This window comes from Gekko japonicus, unplaced genomic scaffold (genome assembly GCF_001447785.1).
Source record: "Gekko japonicus isolate JY-2015 unplaced genomic scaffold, Gekko_japonicus_V1.1 scaffold1284, whole genome shotgun sequence".
Lineage (NCBI taxonomy): Eukaryota > Metazoa > Chordata > Lepidosauria > Squamata > Gekkonidae > Gekko > Gekko japonicus.
Window position 1 is genome coordinate 403,860 of NW_015169212.1, and position 20,520 is coordinate 424,379.

At 45.9% G+C, this 20,520-nt stretch overlaps 1 protein-coding gene across 1 annotated transcript in view; it reads left to right on the forward strand.

Annotated features, from left to right (window-relative positions):
- The first annotated feature begins 14,314 nt into the window (after nt 1-14,314).
- LAD1 (ladinin 1) overlaps nt 14,315-20,520 on the forward strand; it is a 41,490-nt gene continuing 35,284 nt past the window's right edge. The window contains exon 1 of the mRNA XM_015416373.1: nt 14,315-14,754. Coding sequence (XP_015271859.1) covers nt 14,717-14,754 — 38 coding nt within the window. The 5' untranslated portion in view covers nt 14,315-14,716. The remainder of the gene's footprint in view (nt 14,755-20,520) is intronic.

Consider the following 20,520-nt stretch of genomic DNA (forward strand, 5'->3'; position numbering starts at 1 on the left):
TTATTTTCATATTTCAATCCAAAGCGCTGGATCCCATCTAAAATGTCCATGCACCAAAGAACTCCCTTGCCTTCCACTGCAGCACAAGATTCCTCCAAAGTGTGCTTCTGGAAGAGGGGGACTCCCAGGAACAGCAGGGGGGGATGAGTGGAACCACTACCATGGGAGGGATTCGTGAAAATCATTCCCCCCCCCCTGCATGCCCAGATCTTTTCAGTGGGATCCAACCCATAGCCTCAAGGGCTTTCGTTCAGGAATCTTAACAAGCAGAGCATCATTTCAGCTCCACTTATGTTCTATGATGAGAAAACAAAATTATGATAATGGAGGCAGTCTGTCCCATCTCACAAACTAAACCGTAAACTCCTCTGTTAAATTAACCCAAAATAAGAGTTATTGCTGACTGAGAAATGTAAGGTGCTGATTGTTCCTTGGAAGACAAGCCTGAAAAATGAGTAAGGTTGCAGTACCAATTGAATTTCTGCTGGATAGGTAGTGAGAAGGAGAATACAAGAAGAAGAAGAAGAACAAGATGAAGAAGAAGAAGACAAAGAAGACGACGAAGACGAAGAAGAAGTGACTGACCCAAGATCACACCAGCAGCTGCATGTGGAGGAGTGGGGCATCAAACCCAGTTCTCCCAGATTAGAGTCCACGCTCCTAACCACTGCACCAAACTGTACCTGTGACTTGAGCACAAGGCCTACAGAACTTTACTGCTGGGATTGACCTTGAAGAAAGGTACGTGCTTACACACAACATGGTCAAGTAAAACTGCGATGCTGGAGGAGGTCTGTGTCAGATGAAATCCATAGGGTCAATCCCACAGAAGACTTCTGGTACTTGAAGTGAGAGATTTTTTAAGGAATTCTTTCTCTCCTCCATGGGAGGGATTAATAGCTCAGTTCAGAATCTGGTTTAACTGTGAAGATTAAACTCACAACAGTCAACAATGAAGCAAAAAGATAATCAATGGGCCTCTGATAATGGCAAAATCCTTACTTGGTTTCTTCATTTAACATCGCAACTCTGAACAAGTCTACTCAGAATCCAACTGAGGTCTATTCAGTGGGACTTTCTAACAGGGAACTATTCTTAAGATTGCACTATAAATATAAACTTCCACACATTTGAACTGGTTCATTAATTGCCACTAATACCAATGCCAGAACATGTAGAAAAACCTGATCCTGGGAAAACTCAGGAAAACCCAAGAAGGGCTGTGCAGGGGGGGTGGGACGACAAGTTCCCTTGCCCCCCCCCCCCAAACACTCCTGGCTTGATCAGGATTGGGCTCTTGCAGGATTTTCTTAAATGGTCAAATTTTTCTGTAAAATAGTAGTTGGTGGCCACAGGTCCAACCCATGGCTGCTGTAACAAGTAGTTTGAGTAATGTAACTTTTCCCACAAAGTTTTTCACAACTTTTCTCATCTCTGTACTAGAAGAAAACCGTGTTTCCTGTAGATTTCTGCCTGGCATGGAGCAGTAAAAAACACCAAGCATGTGCCAGGAAAAAAGGAGACAAGCTTGTTTCCTTCCGCCTTTCATGCATAGCCCACTTTTCTTCCACCCTGGAATCCAAGACAATGTACACTGGTTTTCCAGAAACTATGTGGATGTGGAAGACATCCAGTCAATTCACAAAGAATGAGGTGATTCAAGGAAAGGATATGCATGCTCGGGGCAGGGGGGGGGGATGGAGCCACAACCTAAAGCCCTCTTACTAGAATGTAACAGCAGAACCTCCTTTGCTGTGATTGAATCGCATCAGCATAGTGGGATGCATGTTTGCCCTGAGAGGCTTTGGGAAAGCTCTTCAGATCAGGTGAGCCTCAGATTCTGCCTGCTGAATTCTGAATAATAACTTTGCCTTTTTTGCTGCAACTGGACAATAAACCCCTAATCCTGATGATGCAATTGTTCCAGTGCAAATATGGAAGATGAAAAGACTTAATATTTATTAACAAACTTTCAGAACTTTATCTCAGAAAATCACCATGGCCCCAAACAAGCTGCCTGTTAATTGATGTGATTTTTCTTATTTACTTATCTATTTCTTTTTTTGGGTGGGGGATTCTGAACCACTCTTATTACAGTTAATCCCTGAAGCATGAAGCTTTGTGTCCTTTAGAAATGTCTATGCTAACTGTAGGTGTTCCCATTGTCCGCTCAAATGCCTAATCCTTTTCAGAGCCCTAATAAGCCCAGGGCCTCAACCGTGTCCCATGGCAGTGACTTCTGAAGCTTAACTCTGCTCTGGCTGTACGAGCTGATGGCCTGTCGCTTTGCCATTGCTAATGGGGGAGATGTGGGCTCATTAGGCCCTTTGTACGAGGTGACAACTATTGCAGGCTTTCTTCAATGGACTGAGTTTTCGGGGCACATGAAAAATTGCTTAAGAAGAGCAGATGACAGAGAAAAGTTTGTTCAGAATGGAAGAGAAGGACTTTTTTTGACAGATTTATCATTTTAAAGGATAATTGCAGTCAGGAACCTTTCATTAAAATAATACTATGTTAACAGTCTGCATTCAACTGTCAAAAGTACGAAAATTCCCCTCCCTTTCAGCCTGCGGGGCGGGAGATTGCTTGCAAACCAACCAGTTGCTCAGGTTTATTGGATAAGAACATGAAATACAGGGCATCAAAATAAGGGAGGGAACAGGCAGCGCAGAAGGGATTGCGAAAGGGAGATTTGTGTGGTTCGTGGGAGAACGTAAACCAGACCCTTCAGTTACACCTTTGCTGAGCGAGTATTTTGTCAAATGCTTACGTAGGATTCATGGGATTCATGCATGCTGCTGAACTGAATATTTGGGAAAAGTTTTTAAACTATAAAGCAGTAGACATTTGCCCTAACTGACATCCATTTCTTTCCCAAACACCTCCTAAGATATACATTGATCTGGGCCAAAAGTCTGAAGGTTGGATTCAACTCTTCTAGAAATGGAGCCAGTTCATGCAAGGCATCCTGTCCACCTTCCTCTTCTCTCTGCAACCCCCTGTGCCTTCCTCCAGATCAAGAGGATATTCAGACTTGGGCCTCTTTGTGTCCTGCCAAAGTCTGTTGATCAGATGCATGCAACAAGTTATGCGTTTGGAACTCCAGCCCCAAGCATGTTGGGCTCCGTTCAGACTGAAAGCATGGTGCACACGGTGCGGGGGGGGGGACTTTAGCCCTTTTCTGTACACCATTTTCCTGAAATAGCCCCAGGGAGCTGCTCTTTGCCCAGATGTTTCCCCAACCGGGCAAATAGCAGCTCCCTGGGGATGATTTAGGTTGGAAAATGGCATGGGGGGGATGGTTGAAGCCTCCTCTCCTTGGCCAACACAGCTTTGATCCAAATTGCCCCCTCACACATCTGGAAACCGAGTTCCAAGCACAGTCTTCACACCAAAGTGGGCTCACTCGCACAATCCTCCCAGTTCCCTAGCGAGTTTTCCATCACCTGGAAAATCAAGTACTTTCTGGATATTTGCACTTTGAATCCACGATTTTGCCAATCTGGACAGCCATCTCTCGCAATGATCACTATTAGGTTGTCTGAACGTCCTTCTTGCAATGTGTTCCCGTCCCAGCTTCTGCTGTTGTGCGCATGAGCAATCCTGTGCTGAATATACCCATTGCATGAATGTTCAAGCACACGTAGACGTCTTCCTCTCCTCTCTCCCACCCCCCCCAATTAGACCCTGGATTTCTTTCTTTCAGAGGTTTCCAGCAAGGCTCCTCTTGCTGACAGCTTCCTTCTCTGCTGGGTCTGATCCATCCCAGCCTACGAAAGAACCTCCACCTGGAAATCTGCCCTGCAGATGCCTGGTCAACCACCGCAGGACAGCCCCCTCCCCCTCTGCAGCAGTCTCAGAGCAAGGGGGAGCGATGCCTCCAGTAGAGGAGCGTTCTGAAGGCAGGCGGGCAGGTGCTTTCATATGGGTTTTCTTCCCTTGCCCCCTGGTGCTGCGTGTTCCCTCTTCACCTCGCCTGGAGTAAATTATCCTGGCCGAGCCCAGAGTTCACCTCCCCCAGCACTGGCTGGCACTTCTGGAACAGACTGGCCTGGGGGGGGGTAGACACTCACAAGTGGGGTTTCTTTACTGTGACCCCCTCTTCACTGGATAATCAGTGCTATACTGCCTCTGTCCATGGAAGCTCCACTGAGCGTTCACGGCTAACAGTTGCTACCTGGATGATGCCTGAAGCTTTGTTGCGTGATACAAGCGGTTCGGGGAGGGATGTGTGATCATCCCAACCCGCAAAAAAAATCCCTGATCAAAAATATAGGCCCTGCAGAACTGCATTAAGTCCCACAAGGCCCAGATCTCACTCAGGAGACTGTTCCACCAGGCAGGTGGAAAGCTCTGGCCCTGGTCGAGGCTAGGTGGGCTTCCTTCAGGCCAGGAATCACCAGTAGATGTTGATCTGTGGAGTGAAATGTACTTTGGGGGGTGTACTGGGAGAGATGGTCCTGAAGGAATGTTGGTCTCAGACCACAGAGAGCTTTAAAGGTTAAAACCAGCACCTTGAACTTGAGCTGGTATTCAACTGGAAGCCAGTGCAGCTGGCAGAGCACTGGTTGTACGTGTGCTCTCAATGATGTGCCACCACATTATGGACCAGTTGTATCTTCTGGATCAGTCTCAAGGGAAGCCCAGCATAAAATGAGTTACAGTAATCCAATCTGGAGGTGACCATTGCATGGATCACTGTGGCTAGGTCACAGAGGGAGAGGGAGAGACCGAGCTGCCTGACTTGGTGAAGGTGGTAAAATGCCAGTCTGGCAACATTTGTGACTTGGGTCTCCATTGATAGCAAGGCATCCAGACTCACACCCAAGCTCTTCACAGTTGGTGCTGGTGTTAACAGCGCCCCCTCAAGAGCTGGGAGTTGGATCCCCACCCCCTGGACTGGACATAGGATCTCCGTCTTTGCTGGATTTAACTTCAGTCAACTCTGCTTTAATCACCCAGCCATAACCTCCAAAGTCTTTGCCAAAATATGGTAACAAGAGTCTGGCTGGCCATCCTTCAACAGATATAACTGTGTGTCATCAGCGTACTGATAGCAACCCTGTCCAAAACTCTGGACCAGCTGGGTGAGGGGGTGCATATGAATGTTAAATAGTGTAGGGGAGAGAATTACCCCTTGCGGGACACTGCATACCAAAGGGTAATGCAGTGAAACTCTCTCCCCAAGTGCTACCCTCTGTTCCTGACTGTGGAGAAATGAGATGAACCACTGCCCCTCGTATCCCCACATCAGTAAGGCAGTGGGTCAGAAGATCATAGTCAACCATATCAAATGCTGCAATCAGGTCAAGCAATAACAGCAGTGCTGATCTGTTTCAATCCAAACGTCTCTGGAGGTCATCCATGAGGGCGACCAATGCTGTCTCCATCCCTTGGCCAGGGCAGAAGCCAGACTGGAATGGAGGAATCTTTGAGGAAATCCTGGAGCTGCTTGGGTACTGCTGTCTCAACTACCTTACTCAGAAATGGAAGATTCAAAACTGGGCAGTAGTTGGCTGGCTCAGTAGGGTCCAGAGATGGTTTCTCCAAAGCAGTCTTACCATCACCTCCTTTAGTGCCCCTGGAAAGGTCCCCGAACTTTGAACTGATGATATCTGCCAGGCGAACCTGGACCTCATCACGACTGGCTTTCACCAGCCATGATGGGTATGGGTCTAGAAGGCAAGTTGTAGGCTTCACAGCACCTAGGATCCTGTCAACTTCATCCTGAGAAAGTTGGCTGAAATGGTCCATTATTGGGCCAGAAGACGGCCAAGGGGCCTCCAGTTCTCATACTGTAGCAGTACTGGTCAGCATGTCTTGGTGGATTGACAAGATTTTATGCGCAAAATAGCTAGCAAAAGCCTCACAGCTGATTGCTGAATTGCTATCTTTTTGTATACCCTGTGGTACAGATGTTAATGATCAAATTACTTTAAATAATTGAGCCAGGCAAGACCTAGCAGATGCAGTGGCCGCTGCATAGAATTCCTTCCTTGTGGCCTTCACTGCCATCTCATAGGATGTCATAAACACCCTATACAATGTTCTTGCATTATTGTCATAAGTCTGCTGTCAGACTTGCTCTAACCATCTCAGCTCCTGCTTTTTCCTTCGAAGCTCCATGGTATACCAAGGGGCTAGTTTTGTATGAGAGCGGAGAGGGCGTCAAGGAGCAATTACACTGATGCGTTCATCTATAAGATCCAGATCCACATTTACCCCCATCCCAAAGATCAGATCCAGCATGTGGTCTGCTTGATGCATGGGACCTGATACAAAGTGAGAAAGTCCCGGTGCCGCCATGGACAACACTAGGTCCATAGCCTATGAGGAGCTGGCCTTGTTGGCATGGACATTGAAGTCCCCCAGAACTAAAAGTCTGGGAAACTCCCAGTCCGATACCACCTCCAGTAGGTGCTACAGGGTACTTGCTGGTGTGCTAGGTAGACAGTACACCTGCCAGATAGCCAAACTCTCTTCAGCATCCCCATGCTAGACCAACACAATCAATGCTGGTAATCTTTGGTGTGGGGAATGGCCTGAAGGAAAAACTGTCTTGGATATGAGTATCACCACCCCACTCCCTGACCGTTTGTTTAGAACTGATGGAGGACCGAGAAACCCGGGGGGGGTAGTTATTTCAGGGTGACAGTCTCACCGTCCCTCACCCAGGTCTTGGTCACACATGGTAGGTTCACTTTTAGTGCTGCAAAATAATTTTCCAATGTTGAAGTCTTGTTGTTAATGGACCTAGCATTACACAGTTTCAGTCCTGGAGAAAGGGATTTTTTTCCTAGTCCCACTACCAACATGCCTCAAGATAGGATGAAGGTTGGAAGGCAACCAAGCATATCCATTTCTCTATCTCCTTCCCTTATAATACCTTGTCCCCTGCGATACCTCCTGCATCCCCCAGTTACTGGGATCCCCTACTCCATGGTGGCCTTCCCCACTAAATCTCATCCACCACCACTCCCCCCCCCAACAAACCTCCACACATTCACCCCAGCCTCTCTAAACCTGACTAATACAGCAGTACAACAGCCCTGACTAATTAACTATACATCAATATATTCTACTTCTAACAATCCCTTAACTAATTCTGCTCCCTCCCCTTACAGCCCCCTATAACTAAAATTACAATTACAGTTATAATAAATCCAGTTTTACAGAATGCCTTCAGGGCCTACAAGGACTAGAGGAATAAAATACTTCTATAGCTGGCTGCTCTAGCTTAACCCTACCCAACAATGGGTGGAAGCCAGATTTAATGGGTTGCAGATTAAAAACAAACAAATTAAGAATCCTGACTTTTACCTAGCAGGGGCAGCTCATGACCTGTGTTAGAAGCAGGAATTGTTCTGTCCACAAGAGAAATATCAGACCTAAACAGCTCTACATTCTATTGCAGTTGGGGGAGTTCAAATCCAGCCAGCTGATCACCCACAAGCCCTGCAACAGTCTTGGGGTCCCCTTCAGTTCTTGGTACCACTGGATCACCCTGGACTCCATCGGCGTCTGTGAGCCCAGGCATCCAAGTTCCGAGTTCCTCCGGGTTTGCTCAGGGCCGTTGGGGCTCCATTCGTGGTCAGCTCCACCCATGCAGTGAAGACAGGCTTCCAGGGTCTTTGGGCCTTCCGAGAATTATTGAAGTCCTCCAAGGCCTCCCAATTTGTTCCAAGGGCCTCCAAAGTCATCCAGAGCCTCCCAAATTCTCTAAATGTTAAAGACCACCCACCATCACAGACACAGAGCCCCACTGAGCAGACCACTGCAAAACAGTTGACAAGTTGGTAGGTCTTCTTCATTGGCAACTGGCGATTTTCACAGGCAGCAGTCTCTGCGGTAAATAATCACCATGGGTCAGTTCCCGACGGCAGCTAGTAGTAACAAGATGACATTCAGATATTTGCAGTACTCAGCTGTTACGCAGTACTAGCGGTACTCGGTTGTACTCAGGCATTACTTAGTGGCCAAGCGTGCTGAGAGTTGAGCGTTGGGTTGTTTCACTAATATTCTAATATTCTCTAAGGTACTGTAAAATTCAGGTCTTTGTTGTCCCAGTGAGGACAAGGACAATTGAAGATGTCACAATCCCAATTATAGCCAGATTCACTAAAAGCATTAAAAGCATAAGGAATAAGCTAACAGCAGGCGCTCAAACCATGCACTTTAGTTCTGATCAGGGCTTTTTTTCTTTCTTTCTTTTTTTGAAAAAGAGGTGCCCGGACTCTCAAGAGGGAAATGAAGTTTTCAATTTGTGTACTGAAAATTCATGAACTTTTAAACATTTTAAAAAGAATTTTGTCAAAGAGGTTCTGGAACTCCATTCCAGCGTGTTCCCCCAGAAAAAAAGCCCTGGTTCTGATAAAATTCAAGGTCTACATGTTCATTGTTAGAAGGACCTCAGGCCTCAATTCCTCCTCCTTCTGGTCTCTATACTGGAATCCAGAAACATTACAGTTCCACCTCTCCTGTTCCCCCCTCCTTTGGTTGTCATAATACTTAGGGACCACAGCGTTCATATGGAGAACTGTCAGAGAGCTTGAGAACTGTGGGCAGTCTGTCCAGCAGAAGTCCAAGGTGGGAGAGTATCGAGGAGGAAAAGGAGAACTTGCAAAATTGTTGCAGGGGTATCCAGGTACTGCAGAACCTGGCATACTTTCCATCAACTTGGGATGGTCTTTTTAGAGGGAAGGGTTCCATAGCTAGACCTGATATCCCACTTTCCTGGGGTCAGGATTGGTCCAAGATATGAAGTCTGAACTTGACTGGATAGTTTAAATGTAACTGCTGTCAAAAGTGAAATAAATGACATACCTAGGTGAGGTGATAACTGGATATGTTTAGCACATTGATAAAGGACTGGGCATGAATGAGGAGTTTCAATGTCCTCTTGATGGCTCATCCGAGGTGGATTGGATATCAGGCTGCCTTTATCAATGGCTGGATTGGACTAGGGATACTTGAGGTTTGCCCAGCTGTTTATAGTTTGAAATGGTTCACATTGCCTTGATGAAGTAACCCTTGGAGCATGGGATATGATTTTATTAGGCATGTGTTGGAGCTGGGGGAATGTGAACACTTTATACATTTCAGTGACACCCTGCCTCCATGCTGGAATGTACTATGGACAGGGTAGACCAGATGCACTCTCTGAAACTTATGCAGGGATTAGAGATGGGCAATATGACACGAACCCCCTTTAAATTCCCAGTTCTGGAAGGGTCTGCGTGTCAGGACCTAGTCAGAGTTAGATTTTGTTTTTCCTGACCAGTCCCCTACACAAATCTACAGAAGTCTCTTTGGGGTATTTGTTTTACTTCTTTGTCAAGGATATTTGTAAGGACCAATTCCGTCACAGGCACAAACTAGGAAAATGCAGTTCGGTTTGTGGTTCATGGTGTGTCCAATTTGTGAACCACGTACTGTCATGAACTTCTAGGGGCTGAATGAACTGGTTCAGTTTGTGAGGTTTGTGACACAGTAGAATGCCCCCCGACATATTAGTGACACCAATCGCACAGGGGATCTCCAGCTAACTCTCCTCTACCTGGCCTCCAAGTCTGGTGAGGATTGGGCTTACAGGGTCTGAGTTATTCCCCCTCAAAGAAAGTACCCTCAAGAAAGTGCTTTCTGGGGAAATGACAGATGCAGGTTCAGGAGGTTCAGGAGTGTATAGAATGGATTCTGTGCAAGCTAGATCTCTGGCTGACTCTCCTATACATGTCCTCCAAGTTTGGTAAGGATTGGATTTACGGGGTTTACGGTATGCCCCCCCATAAGGTGCCTCCATCCTCCATTGGAATAGAATAGGAACCCCTATTCTATTCCAAGTTTCCAATGGAGTGGGGAAATGGCAAAAAGAAAGGGCAGTAGAAGCCTAGCAAAACATAATCAATGTCTCAGAGAATCTCTGCAGTAGAAGCTCAAAATCATGGGATCCTTTTATGGATCAAAAACTGGCTAAGTAATAGAAAACAGAGTGAGTATAAATGGGCAGTTCTCTCAGTGGAGGGGGGGTAAGCAGTGGGGTACCGCAGGGATCAGTACTTGGTCCATTGCGTTTTAACTTGTTCATTAATGATTTGGAGTTGGGAGTAAGCAGTGAAGTGGCTAAATTTGCGGATGATACGAAGTTGTTCAGGGTGGTGAAAACCAGTGAGGATTGTAAGGCACTCCAAAGGGATCTGTCAAGGATGGGCAAGTGGGCGTCAACATGGCAAATGGGGTTCAATGTGGCCAAGTGCAAGGTGATGCACATTGGAGCCAAAAATCCTAAATATAAATACACATTGATGGGGTCTGAACTGGCAGAGACTGATCAAGAGAGAGATCTTGGAGTCGTAGTAGATAACTCAATGAAAATGTGAAGACAGATGTGTGACTGCAATAAAAAAGGCCAACGCTATGCTGGGGATTATTAGGAAGGGAATTGAAAACAAATCAGCCAGTATCATAATGTCCCTTTATAAATCAATGGTATGTCCTCATTTGGAGTACTTTTTACAGTTCTGGTCACCACACCTCAAAAAGGATACTATAGCTTTGGAAAAAGTGCAGAAAAGGGCAACTAGAATGATAAAAGGGTTGGAAAACTTTCCCTATGAGGAAAGGTTAAAGCGCTTAGGGCTCTTTAGCTTGGAGAAACGACAGCTGAGGGGTGACATGATTGAGGTTTATAAGATTATGCATGGGATAGAGCAGTTAGAGAAAGGTACTTTTCTCCCTTTCTCACAATACAAGAACTCGTGAGCACTCCATGAAATTGCTGAGCGGTCGGGTTAGAAGAGATAAAAGGAAGTACTTCTTCACCCAAAGAGTGATTAACACCTGGAATTCACTGCCACAGGACGTGGTGACGGCTACAAGCATGGACAGCTTCAAAAGGGAATTAGATAAGCATATGGAGCAGAGGTCCATCAGTGGCTATTAGCCACAAGGTATAGATAGGGGCTCTGGGACAAGTGATGCTCTGTCTTCTTGGTGCTTGGGGGGGGGTCAACAGTGGGAGGGCTTCTATTGTCCTGGCCCCACTGGTGGACCTCCTGATGGCACTGGCACTGGTATTTCTGGCCACTGTGTGACACAGAGTGTTGGGCTGGATGGGCCTTTGGCCTGATCCAACATTGGTGTCTCTTATCTTAACTAAAGGTTCTTATGTTAACTGTCTGGGGCAGTGATGCTTTGTATTCCTGGTGCTTGGAGAGGCAACAGTGGGAGGCCTTCTGGAGTTCTGGCCCTGCTGGTAGACCTCCTGATGGCACCTGGGTTTTGCTACTGTGTCACTGGCTTGATCCAACATGGCTTCTCTTGTGGTCTTGGAAGAAAAACAAATTCTCATTTCTGCCTCCAGTTTAATAGATCACAGTAAAGGTCTATCAATAAATCTGGATACTGAGTCAAACATTGATTTGATTCATTTGATTACACTTTGTAACTGTGGACAAATTAACCATATGAATGCATTTATTTATTTAGGAAAAATCATGCTGCCTCTATGGGAAAACTGTCCAAGATGGCTTACAAAATAAAAATAGAAAAATATAAATAATTAAACATTAATAATTTAAACCGAACATTAAAACTCATCCAGAGCATAAAATATAAAACATTAAACAATTAAATATGAAAAACAGTTTTAGGACTAAAAGCAATGGTAAAAATATTGTTAAAAGATTAACACCTTAATTAATTAAAGGACCTAAAGAGATTCTTGCTGAGGATAAAAGAGGAGAGCGCAAAGGTTGACTTGAAACTCAACATCAAAAAAACTAAGATCATGGCATCCGACCCCATCACTCCTTGGCAAATAGAAGGAGAAGTCACGGAAGCAGTGACAGACTTCACGTTCCTGGGATCCAAGATCACTGCAGACGGTGACTGCAGCCATGAAATTAAAAGATGCCTGCTCCTGGGGAGGAAAGCGATGGCAAACCTAGACAGCATATTAAAAAGTACAGACATCACTCTGCCAACAAAAGTCCGTATGGTCAAAGCAATGATATTCCCAGTAGTACTGTATAGCTGCGAGAGTTGGACTATAAGGAAGGCCGAGTGCCGAAGAATAGATTCTTTTGAATTAAGTTGCTGGAGAAGACTCTTGAGAGTCTCCTGGACTTCAAATCAGTCAATCCTAAAAGAAATCAACCCTGACTGTTCCCTTGAAGGTCAGATACTGAAGCTGAAGCTCAAATACTTTGGCCACCAAATGAGAAGGGAGCACTCACTGGAGAAGACCCTGATGCTGGGAAAGATTGAAGGTCAAAGAAGAAGGCGACGGCAAAGGATGAGATGGTTAGACAGTGTTATCGAGGCAATGAACATGACATTAAGCAAACTCTGGAGCATGACGGAAGACAGGAGAGCCTGGTGTGATGTGGTCCATGGGGTCACGAAGAGTCGGACTCGACTGAGTGACTGAACAACAACAACATAATTAAAAGCCTGCGTAAACAGAAACATTTGGCTTGGTGTCTATAAGAAAGTAGTATAGACACCAGACAGTCTTCAAGGGGAAGGGCATTTCACAGGTGAGGTGCCATTATTGGCCAAGCCCTGATTCTGGTTGCCACTAGGGATGGGCACAAGCTGGCTCACAAACTAAAGTTCATGACGAATTTTGGCTGGTTCGTAGTTTGCAAAGTCAACTTTGTGGCAAGTCAACTGGCACAAACGTTCCATGATACGGGTGGAGTAGAAAATCTCTCCATTACTAAATCATGCATTTTGTTCCCAGAAAGAAAACCAGATCAAATGTGTCCTACATAGGGAGTAGAAAGTTCGGAACACCCCTATGTTTTCCTAGTGGCCATGAAGTCTTGAGCCCCTCCTGTCAGGGTAGCCTTGGTATGGACACTGAAGTCCCCAAGGTGACAAACCTTGGGTTTCTCAAAGCCAAATAGGAGACAGCCTTAGTCAGCTCAAGCAGGAAATGTGTAGTGCAAGTGGGTGGGCGGTACACCAGTAGAACCCCTATTCTATTCCAAGTCTCTGGCACCAGGATCACATATCATGTAATTTCAAAAATAAATAATATAGAATTGAAAATAGTACCACTAAATGTCTTTCTGCAATCAGAATCTGTTTCTGCAAGATAAATCATTAATTCATCTTCTATATATTTAATAGCCACATGTAGCCCCCATCTGCAGATATCTAAATCTGTGGTTCCAGCCACACACTAAACAGATTTTCCTATAATAGCCATCATGATGACATAAAGTGATAGACAATCTATTGCATCACAAGGATTCTATTCGTATCCTGCCTGTGGTTTCCCTAAAAGATTCCCTAAAGACCAGCTTGGGCAGTCTTCCAGTGCTTCCCCTCAAGCTCCAGCTCTCTTCTGCAAAGAAACTTCTAAGCACTTTGCCTCTTTCAAAACTGCCATCTCCCCTCCCCAACTTCTGCCATATTCCCTCAGCTAGAGGGAGGTTCTCTTAAAAATACAGAGGGATCCCCAACGCTCAAGAAGAAACCATCTCCCAACCACTGGCTGCCCTGAATCACTGAACACCAGCCTGTCATCTCAGGCTCCTAACCAGTCATCTGCTTGACAAATGAATGATTGCCCAGTAACTGTGTAATGCCAGGCAGACGTGAATGACCTGTCAGGGCAAGGAGTAGGACGTCTAGACTTCTGTGTTGTGTTTTAAAGCCAGATCATGCACCCCTCCTTCTTGGAGGGGGAATAAGTGCCAGAGATGTATTTGTTTTGCCCCTGAACTTCTCTCCCAGGTATCTCCAAGGCTCCACGCCTAGCGCACCCTGGTCTTGAAAAATAGGGGCAAAGAGATTTGATGTGTATATTGTTCCGTGGAGGGTCCTCCTGCCTCCTTTTAACCTCTCCAGGAGTTTCCAAACCAGCTTCCCAAAAACACGGCGGCTCCTCTTCCGCAGATCCTGACGCGCACTTCTTGGGAACCAGCCATTGCCCGCAATCGCAGCGGACGGTGGAAAGAAGTCGGAATCGGTCAACCACCCCCCGGGTGCCGGCGGAAGGTTTTCGAGCCCGGGGATTTTTGTTTTTTGAAACTGACATGAAAGTGACACGGTGGCAGAAGCGACCAGCTGAAATGGGACACGGATGACTTGAATCCACTCTTTCTCCTCCCTTTCGCTCTCGCTCTCTCTCGCCTCCTTCCACCTCGTCTGCCTGCACAGTCGTGGGGAAATCGGAGGCAGAGACGGAGAGGCTGGAAAAACTGGTTCTGAGCAGGGAGTTGCCCCCGAAAATCCCAGGGCGCCTTGGCCCGAGCGTGGAACTGAATTCAAACCCTTCCCCAGCGCGGGCAAAGAATGGTTGGCTTTGTGCACAGGCTGGGTCACGTCCCACCCTCGCAGGGTGCCTTTTGCAAGGTGCTGCTAATAGACAAATTACAGCTCCCAGCCCGTCAAGGTAGATAAGAGACCATGTGATACAGCCCGGCAGAAGACGGGTGGCACCGCAGGGTAAAGGTGCACAGCACAGCGCAGCTCAACGTGGAGTGGAGCGGCAGGCAGGGAGGCAGGGAAGCCACGCGGGGAAAGGAGCGAGGAAGGAAGCAGGGTGGCAAGCAAGCAAGCAAGCGGCTGATCGCTCTGCTGCGAGTGGCTCCTTTTGGCCAGGTTCTTCACGGCGGACCTAACTCCTGTCTTGATGCCCTGAAGAGTTTGCCAAACGCCTTGCGACAATCCAGAAGCCCAGAGTCAGCGAGGGGAGATCAGCATGTCCTTTGGCAGAAAGAATTGGTCTGCGCTTTCCAGGTGGGTGCTGCTTTCCCCCACCCCCACCCCCCGCGAATGGGCAGGACGGGTTAGGAAGGAAAGGAAGGAAAGGGGCAGGTCGGTCTCCAGCGAAGCAGCGCATGTGCTTGTCCCAGTGAGGGGAGCCTAAAGCTGTCTTTGCTGCCAAGGCTTCCAGGAGGAGAACAATGGATTTGGGGGAAGGCCACTCATTTGCAGGACACTTTGGACATGTACCTTCACCATAGACTTAGGAGCCCAAAAGTTCAGGTGGTTCACACGTGCAAGTACATCCCTTGTTGGCTTTTTTACACCCACTGACTGTGTGGGCTGTGGCCTGGAAAGCATTGCATTTGAAGTGAGGTGGGGATGTAAGGGAGCATTCTCAGTGGTGTTTATCTGTGACAGTGAGTACACCATGGAACTCATCTCTTGATGTTGCAGCTATCAAGTGATGACCAATGAACATGTGAACCAGCCCTTGCAAGGCTGAGGCAACTAAGTGAGTGAACTGAGTTGGTTGTGAAAAGTGTTGTTTTGAATACAAGTGGGATGGTGTTAAAAGTTATTTCTAGATGTGATGGCCCATTCACACACATTTTGTTTGATGTTGCAGTCATCAGATGATAAGCAGGCCTTACTCAGGGGCACATAAGTATCCTGTCCTTTTTTTAAGAGGTAACAATTTAATCTTTGTCTCAAGATGGCCCAGAGGCACAGCATAAACCTAAATGCGGCACCCAAGGTGAAATTGGCCAAGAAGAAGATGCCAGGGATACAGGTCACTTGCTACAGCTATTTGGGATAACAAGATGTCTCAGGCCAGCCATACTTTTATTCCCATTTTACAGCAGGTGGAACTGAGGCTTAGAGTTCCAAACTCCTACCACCATGGAACCTCTTCTGCTTCCCCTCTTCAGCACTTTAGCATTAAACTGGAAGCAAAATGTGCTGTGATGGAACAAACCCTCTGCCAGCATCCCACTGCTCCACTGTTGCCCTCTCCGCTGCAGTGATCAAACAAATACTTTGATTCCCAAACAGAGCCCCTGGCAGACACACCCCCAGTGAGCTCACCTAGTGTCATGTGACTCCAGCCCTTCCTGGGCCAAGTCCAGCAACTGAATTCATTGATTTTTGCACTGGGCCTTGGTAGCTCCCAGGAGCCACCCTGTGGGAAAAGCGCAGCAGAAGATAGCCAAACAAACAGCCTTTAGAGGAACTGGCTGTTCAGAAAGTAGTGTGATGTTAACTGATTATAGATCTTTTAAGTCAACCTGGCTTTTTACTGGCCAGCTGATCACAGTAAATATGATAACATCTCAGTACGGGAAACAGGTTGAGATTATTGAAGGAAGATTAATTATTTATCCGGATGAATACCAAACATCATGAATTCTTGGAGAAACCACCTGGTAGTTTGAACCAAGAACTGATACCGTGGAGGGCTGGGCAGCTATTGCCCTCAGGTCCATATTTGGACATCCTGCTTTCACCATGCCAGCCCAGCTGTATGTTAACCCATTGCCCAGGTAGCCAGTATAAAGGAGAGTTTGCAGTTTGCATTGTCTTCCAGCAGTTCTCTTATAACTTTGGGGGACTTTGAGGAAACTTAACTGCTCATCCCAGATACAAAGTGTTCAGAGCAATGTCAGCAGTGTTGATGAGCAACTGTTGGGACAACTATGATTAAAATCCAATTAACAACCTATGTTTTAAAACCAGTTGTTAAGGAAGCAATATATTACCCTAATAATTACAGTGATGAATGTTTCATTCCTATTGAGATTGTATTCATTTGTGTGTCATGGCAATTGATGACAGTATCATGATCACATGCACTGAGATTTCCCCCCCCCCATTCCATTTGTGTGGTGTATTTTAATGCACTGAGATTTCCCCCCCATTCCATTTGTGTGGTGTATTTTTTTGTCTCCCTGACGACAAACCTCATTCCAGAGGTGTTATACAGGTGTAACAGGGCAGGACTTGAACCCACATAACATAGTCTTTATGGGATCTCAGGTGTGATACCAACTAAATTACACACACAATACAACCTGTTTTGCTCCAATATCCCAGGGAACATGAAATCCACACACAACAAAGGTGTGTCCTGCATAGAAGGAGAGAAAAAAACCTTTCAGTTGCTGGAGGATGTAACACATCTCTAAGTTGTAGAAGGATCCATCTGCGATGTCTGAATATGTATAGTGATGACAATCACCTCATTAATAATTATTGGGACACGGTGGAAGCCCAAAGGCAGATGTGGAAGGTGATGGGAGGGTGATTACCTCTGGCTTTGTGCAAGTAATCAGGGATGCCACATAAGAAGGAATTACTTGCATTCAGTGGCCTTGGTGACTGTATGGAATATATGGGAGACAGGTACCCTGGTAATAATGGGAGAAGGCAACCATGTTAGTATATTGTAGCAAGAAGGGGAGGTGGCAAAGTATAGCCCAATCTTATCAGATCTGAAACTAAGCTGTATCAGTACTTGGAAAAGAGACCACCAAGGAAGACACTGCAGAGGAAGGCCATGGTAAACCGCCTGTGCTTCTCACTTGCATTGAAAGCTCCTTGCTGGGGTCTCTGTAAGTCAGCTGCAACTTGACTTAACACACACACGTCATAGCAAAATAAACAGGAGTCTTGTGGTACCTTCAAGGCTAACAAGATTTTACTCCAGCATATATTCAGTTGACAAGAGCTCACTTAATCAGATGCATGTTATTCTGATGGTGTCTCTGTGTGACCCCTTTGGTCTAGTACCTGGTGGTTTCTTTGTTAAAGGGGCACAGGAAAGATCGAAAAGAGTTTGCTGTATGTTGGCAAAAGCTGTGTACAAGCAACGATCAATTATGTACAAGTGGGAAATCTGCAAGGACTTGTGGGATACATTTCATTTTCCTGTGTATCCCCTCCTCCACTATTTCCTCTTTCCTTTCCGCTATTTCCTATTACCCTTCCCTGGCAGCCCTCATGGCCTTTCCCTTTTCCCCTCTACCTTTTGTTCTTCCCACCCGCCCAGGCAACTACCTTTATCTACTCCCCTGTCTTCAGCTTTCTCTTCTTCCTTCCTGCAGCAGCCTCTCCCCATGAAAAGTCTGACCCAGCTGCATGGTGGCTGCTGGCCTGGGCCCAGTTGTGGAGTGGCCAGTTGCTTGTGCTGGGCCAGACTGAGCCCAGTTGCACTGCGGCTGCTGGGCTGGGCCCACTTGTGCAGTGGCTAGTGCAGGCACCTGGCCAGGCCCAGTTGTGTGGGCATTCTTTTCTCAACACTGTACTTGTCGTTTCTCTTATTTGGGGGAGCTTTAATCCCCTGATTTTAGTTTTTTTTTTTTTTTTAGATTTCTGAATTTACTTCAAACTTCACCTCTGAATTTGAAGATTGTATTTTCAATTATTGTTTCTGTCTGCATTTGATCTTTGAGAATGGATGTACACTTTTTGGAGAGAGTATACAAAGTCAGTGGAATTCTGTCAGTATCAAACATCCAGAAAATGATTTTGTATAATCAGAACAATGGTTGTATAACAATGATCAGGGCAACATAGGCAGAAACTGAAATTGTGTGAAATATTGAACACCTTGAAATTTTCAACTCTGAAGCTAGTTTAACAATAATAGGAATCATATAGCCTATGTCTGAATTCCTCCATATTCCATGGGAATCATGGAAAAAGGTGATTAATACACTAACTGAAATGAATGGAAATTAATGAACGGCTTAGAAGGATCTAAGTCTGCCTAGAACTGCGCTGCCTAGTGCTTAATTTTAGTTAGTTTATGATAAAAGACATAACAATCTATTATTTTCTATTTGGTATTTGAGCATTTAAGCCTGTTTTCTGAAGATGCATCTAGAATAGCTGCTCTGAGTGCAGGTAGGACAGATGAGGAAGTGAACCAGAGGACCGCCCAAGGATTCCTTCCCCTTTACTCTAGAATGGAGGAAGTGAGAACAATTATCCCATTCTGGCTCATCGCCTATCATACCTCTGTTTATGACCAATAGTAAGAGCCAGGCATGTGATGATAGTGTTGCGTGTTCATCTGTCTTCCCCAGAATGTCAGTTTCCCTTGGAGAGCCACACCTTCTAGTTCCTTACTGGCAATTGTGTGCCAAAGGGTGACATAATGTGGAACTCTGTGGAACTTCAGTCGTGGGATGTCCTGGATCTCTTCCCACACCCCCAGTTCTCCAGATATTGCACATTCATGTTGGGAGAGTCTGTATTGCCTGCATATACAGCAGAGGAACAGGACAGTGCTCTTCTTTAGCAGGGAGCCAGTTAGAATCCCAGATCTATCAGTCTAGAGGAGGGGATAGAGACAAGAGCATGAGATATGGGCACCAACATTGACATCACATTTTCTAGATTTTTAATGTGATAATCAAACCTGATTTTTCTTGTAAAAAGCCAAACTGGCATTCCTAAGAGATCACATGGCCACAGGAAGTGGTTCCTAAAGGAAATGTCCAGTCTGTGATACTTCAGCACAGATGGCCCACAGACAACTTTACAAGAATTTAATGAATGAGAATGCATGTTACTGCCTTGTACCACTGGTTAGCTAGACCCCTTGGTCTATCAAGGACTAGCCTTATTAGCAGCAGCTCTCCAGGCCCCCAGGTAGAGCTGCCTGGTTCTTTTAACTGGAGGTGTTGAACTTGGAACCATCTGGATGCAAAGGAGATGTTCCACCACTAAGCCACAGCTGCACTCCAAGACTGCTCAAGCCTATTTGCTGACTCTGTTAGGAGCTTGAAACTAATTTCTGTTTTGATCACCTGTTTAAATAATGTAGAGATCACTCTGGAGACTTTGCCCAATTTTATTAACTTTACTCATCTAATTTCAAAAACAGTCCAAGCCAAGAACAAGGCCTTTGTTATGTGATTCATACGGACAGTTATAAAAACGTGGGGCAGCTTTAATCTTCTTGAAATACACCTCCCAAATTACAGTCAGTTGGCCTTAAAATGTTTTCTCAGAGAATGGCCTTAATAACAATAGGCACAATCCAGAGAAACTGAAATGAGCACAAAGTCCTGCTGAAAACAATGGGTTTGGACACAAACGTTAGTATTGCTTTCAGTGGGTCAGGCACAAATAACTTTCTCTGGAAAGTTTAAAATTGGTAAAAGACTTAGTGGAGTTTCACAGGGACTTGTTAAGGCCAAACAGGATGATTGCAGAATCTGAATGAGTGAAATCTCACATACCGCCAGAGATTGACTTATCCTGAACAAATCCATGTAGAGATGCCCCTTGTGCATTATGGCAGTGGTTAGGAGTGACAGTTCCATAACTTTGTTTCATGCTGTTGCTATAACACTTTAAGGTCTGGTAGAGTTGTCAGCTCCAGGCTAGGAAATACCTGGAAGTTTTGGAGGTGGAACCTGTGGAAGGTGGGATTTGGGGAGGGGAGGGACTTCAATGGGGTATGATGCCATAGAATCTACCTTCCAAGGTGGCCATTTTCTCCAGGTGAACTGATCTCTGTCACCTAGAGATCAGTGGTAATCCCAGGAGATCTCCAGCCACTACCTGGAGGTTGGCAACTCTATCTGGCACAATGTGAGTGGGGCATGTAAAACCATGCTGCCTGATACCAACTGGGCAATGCCGTCATGCACAGGAAAGGCCCATGAAATTGGTCCTATCCATGCAATACCCAGGCCATAAAACAATACATCAATGCCTTGCCATGGCCACAGGAAAAAAAAACCCCTCCCATGCCACTGCTGTAGCATATAAGGGGCACGGGGTGGC